General features: G+C 40.8%; 1 protein-coding gene across 6 annotated transcripts in view; it reads left to right on the plus strand.

Moving 5' to 3' along the window:
• The window catches only part of LOC106876697 (basic phospholipase A2 Ts-G6D49), a 52,540-nt gene that overhangs the window by 24,247 nt on the left and 23,669 nt on the right, over positions 1-4,624 (plus strand). For 5 of the 6 annotated variants that reach the window (XM_014925376.2, XM_014925368.2, XM_014925361.2 and 2 more), the window contains one exon: positions 4,465-4,609. In XM_014925376.2, the coding sequence (XP_014780862.1) occupies positions 4,465-4,609 (145 nt within the window). The remainder of the gene's footprint in view (positions 1-4,464; positions 4,610-4,624) is intronic. The other variant, XM_014925392.2, reaches the window with a different exon arrangement.

The raw sequence follows: 4,624 nt of genomic DNA on the forward strand, positions 1-4,624 counted from the left end.
GTTTTTAAAGAATGAGAGAAAAGAAATATCGCCAATATATTTATTTATTTATAAAGAAGAGAGCGAGTTGCGTGTCTTTAAACTCCTTGCAATTGAATTGATAGAAACGTGGAACCGGTCGGAGGTTTTATTCTCTGTCTTTGCTGTCTTTAACAAAGCCGTTTCTCGTTACTTACAACCATGAGAACCTACAATGAAGAACTCAAATATCTGGAGAAGGTGACTCCTCGCAGTTGGAGAATCAAGAAAGGTTTTGTTGCCAATATGAATGTGGAGGGATTATTTTATGTAAATGATCACTTGGAGAAACTGATGTTTGATGAATTAAAACAGTCTTGTAACAACCGTGGATTTGGAGGCTTTTTACCTGCTGTGAAACAGATTGGCAATGTTGCTGCACTTCCTGGTATTGTACAGAAATCCATTGGATTACCAGATGTCCATTCAGACTATGGATTTGCTATAGGTAATATGGCTGCATTTGATATGAGTAAGTCAAAAGCTGTGGTATCCCCTGGTGGTGTCAGCTTTGATATAAACTGTGGTGTACGTTTGTTGCGAACCAATTTGGATGAAAAAGATGTCAATCCAATTAAGGAACAGCTGTGCCAGTGCATGTTTAACCATATTCCAGTTGGTGTTGGTTCAAAGGGAATAATCCCTATGAATGCTCAAGCTCTGCAAGAAGCTTTAGAAATGGGTATGGATTGGCCATTTAGAGAGGGCTATTCCTGGGCTGAAGACAAAGAGCATTGTGAAGAATATGGGCGTATGTTACAGGCAGATCCCTCTAAAGTTAGTAACCGAACCCCCCCCCCCCAAAAGGCGATTTCCTCAGTTAGGAACCCTTGGTGCAGGCAATCACTATGCTGAAGTCCAGGTTGTTGATAAAATTTATGATGACTATGTTGCCCGAGCAGAGGTAGTGGGGGAGCATCATAGCCATATGTTGAGAGGAATTCTTTAGAGTTAGGATAATTCACCTTTGGAAACGTTGGTGTTTCGTTCAACACATTCAAACAACCCTTATTAAGAGACGTTTTGAGCGGGAAGAGCTACTCGACCTGATGAAAATTCTAACTGGGTCCCACCTGCAAGGCCATGCGCTGTTTATCTTGCTATGAGATCACTGTGTCGCGCACATATGGTTGTGATGCATGGGCCTGGTGTACCCTTATCAGACGGGTAGTCATGATAGGTGTATTGAGCTTCGTATATTTTTACCCCAGTGTCACTTTGATGGCATGCACTGCTCTATCATTCAATAATAATAATAATAATAATAATAATAATAATAATAATAATAATAATAATCAGATGAATTGTTGATATCAGATAGCATTGACAGTCAAAGGTTTTGGAATGACAGCTGGAGCAAAGACAAGGAGCACAAGAAGGATGCTGAATGGTTGCAAGAACTGAAACAAACAGTAGTCTGTCCAAAACAGGCAGAACTAGTAATTTCAGTTAGGGAAGTGAAGGAAATCAGCAAAAAAAAAAAAAATGAGTAACTGGTAGGCCCCGGGACCAGATGGAGTCCAAGGCTACTGGATCAAAAGATTTGGTGAATGTCATGCACGAATAGCTGCACAACTCAGCACCTTGTTAAATGCCAACCAAGTAAGACCAGAGTGGTTGACATTGGGTAGGACAATGCTGTGCTTGAAAAACATCGAAAAAGGCAATACGGTAGACAATTACAGGCCGATATCCTGCTTGCCACTTATGTGGAAATTACTGACTGGAATAGTCGCAGAGTCAATGTACGGACATCTGGAAAAAAATGGAGTTCTGCCACATGAGCACAAGGGTGGCAGGCGTAAGTGCAGAAGTACCAAAGATCAACTCCTGGTAAACAAAACTGTACTTAGAAATTTCAAGAAAGCTAACTTAGCCATGTCACGGATCGATTATCAAAAGGCGTACGATATGATCCCACATTGTTGGATTATGGAATGTATGAATCTATTTGGTATTGCATCGAATGTTGAGCGATTGCTTGGAAAAAGTATAGCGAATTGGAGGACGGACCTGACAGCATTCGGAAGACGTTTACGGACAGTAGAATTTAGGTGGGGGGGGGGCATCTTCCTAGGGAACTGCCTGTCCCCACTGATCTTTGTACTGTGCTTGATACTACTAAAACTGATTCTGAGGAAAGCAAAAGCTGGGTATGTATTCAAAAGCCGCCAACAAAAAGTCAACCACTTGTTATTCATGGATGACGTCAAACGTTATGGTAAAGAAGAATCCCAAGTCAATTCTCTCGTTAATGCGGTGTATACTTTCAGTGTTGATATCAGAATGGAGTTCGGACTGAAAAAGTGTGGTGTGTTAGTCTTGAAGAGAGGCAAAATCAAATGTAAGGACGAGCTATCGATACCGTCGGGGGAAGTTATGAAGCAAATAGAAGAGACGGGCTATAAGTACTTGGGGATATTGGAAATGGATAAATTGATGGATAAAGAAATGACAGAAAACTTTAAGGTAGATTACTTGTGCAGACTGAGACTGACCCTTAAGTGGAAATTAAACGGACGGAATAAGATTGAAGTTATCAACACCTGGGCGGTTTCACTCTCCTTAGATATGGAGCAGGGGTAATCGCATGGATAGTAGACGAACTAAACAGCTTAGACAAGGAAGTTGCTCACTAGATATGGGATACTCCACCCAAAAACTGTATTTACCAGCAAAAAAGAGGGGGAAAAGGACTGATTGGATGCGAACACAGCATTAGAGCAGAAATAGGAGTATTCGACCCACGGCGCGCTGTGTTCTTGAGCAACGCACTCTACTCGACCTTGCTGCAGTCTACTCAGCTGGCAAAAATGAGTTGTAGCTGCAATTGAAAGGGACCAGCCTTGTCACATTTTGTGTGAGGCTGAATATCCCTGAGAACTAGGTTAATGGTATGCATGTCTGTGGAGTACTCAATCACTTGCGCGTTAATTTTACGAGAAAACTGTTCCGTTGATCAAATAAACAGGAACCACATCGTCGTAAACGACAGAGTGCCATTTTTTAAAAAGAGTGAAAGAAGAGGAAATGTTCCTTATCGAAAGCAAAAATGTCATGTGTTTAGTATAAACAGTGAAGGCTTAGACGAAATAATTGCCATTCCGTCGTGTATTCGCCCTCGACTCACGCTCAGTTTGATAACAACAACCTGCGCATTGATGTTTATCTGGGGGCTTGGCCTCGAGATCTGTGAGGCCCATAAATACCGCTGTTAGGACCGGATTAACACTCGTAGCGATCCTAACGACTAAAAAGATTTTCCTGCCTCTATACGGGATCTTTTTTCGTTTTCTTCCAGCTACTTGAAGGTTTATCTTGCACCTTTCCACTCAGCTGGCCAAAATGAGTTGTAGCTGTAATTGAAAGGGGCTAGCCTTGTCACAGTCTATGTGAGGCCGAATCTCTCTGAAAACTACGTTCATAGTATGCATGTCTGTGGAGTACCCAGCTACTTGCACGTTAATTTTATCCTCGTGAGGTAATGAAAAGTGAAAGTGACATCCAATATTTGCAGTAGTTATCTATATATCCATGTCTCTACTTTTCTTCCGATCTGTGTATCTACTTTCCTTTCGATGCTCTTAATTTAACTATGCGTGTATGTATCTATGTATGTATCTACTTTTCTTTCGATGTATGCATAAGTCTACTCTGAAAATACTGATAAACATTTAAAAACTAAAATAGAATGCCACCTTTCTTTCAGTCACCACTCACTGTCTCCCTCACTCTCTCTCTTTCTGTCTCACTTCCTCTCTGTCCCTCCTCTCTCCTGCTTTGCCACTCTCTTCAACTATACATCCTCTGCTTAACACTTTTTATTTCTCTTTTTCTTTGTATCTTTCCCTTCAACCATTTTGCCTCTTTCTTTGATGTAAGTGTGACACACACCACAGGTACGTACGTACTACCATTTAGGCACTGGGGTCGATGTAATCGACTATCCTTTTCCCTTCAAAATTGTAGGCCTTGCACCTATAGTAGAAGAGATTATTAGGGCGGTACGTGACGGAATTAACAGAGTGCAGGTTAAATGGTTTCTATAGTTAGTTTCGTTTCCTTTAGCGCTCTGAGAACATTTCCTGTTGAGTTAGGATTTCCTTTCAATCTTGTGACATCAGTAGAATGAAGTAAGCATTATGTATTGATCGTTTATCTAATCGATGCCAGCCTTACCCTCAAAATGGTTATCCTATCGCATTTGCTTGAAAACTTTATGAGGAACTGTGAGCTGACAGAATCGTTAGAAAAAGTACCAGTTGTGCAATAGAGTCGATGAAATCGACTTAACTCCTCGAAATTGCTGGCCTTCTGTCAACGTCTGAAACCAATAATTATGTAACAAGGTTCAGTGACATTTCTCCCGTTTTACTTATATAAAATACTTGACTTGTTTTGGATGTAGTAGAGTATTTCTTTAAAGATGTGTTTGTTCATTTACAGTTTCAGATGGCCTTGTGAAGCGAAGTTTGGATTCGTTTGGTGAAATGATTGAGGCTGAGACTGGAAGAAATCCCTTTGATTTCAACGGATATGGAAAGTGGTGTGGCTTTGGCGGTTCCGGTGATCCTGTAGATAGCATTGATAAGTATGTTGTTTATAT

The sequence above is a fragment of the Octopus bimaculoides genome, chromosome 2, assembly GCF_001194135.2.
Source record: "Octopus bimaculoides isolate UCB-OBI-ISO-001 chromosome 2, ASM119413v2, whole genome shotgun sequence".
Classification (NCBI taxonomy): domain Eukaryota; kingdom Metazoa; phylum Mollusca; class Cephalopoda; order Octopoda; family Octopodidae; genus Octopus; species Octopus bimaculoides.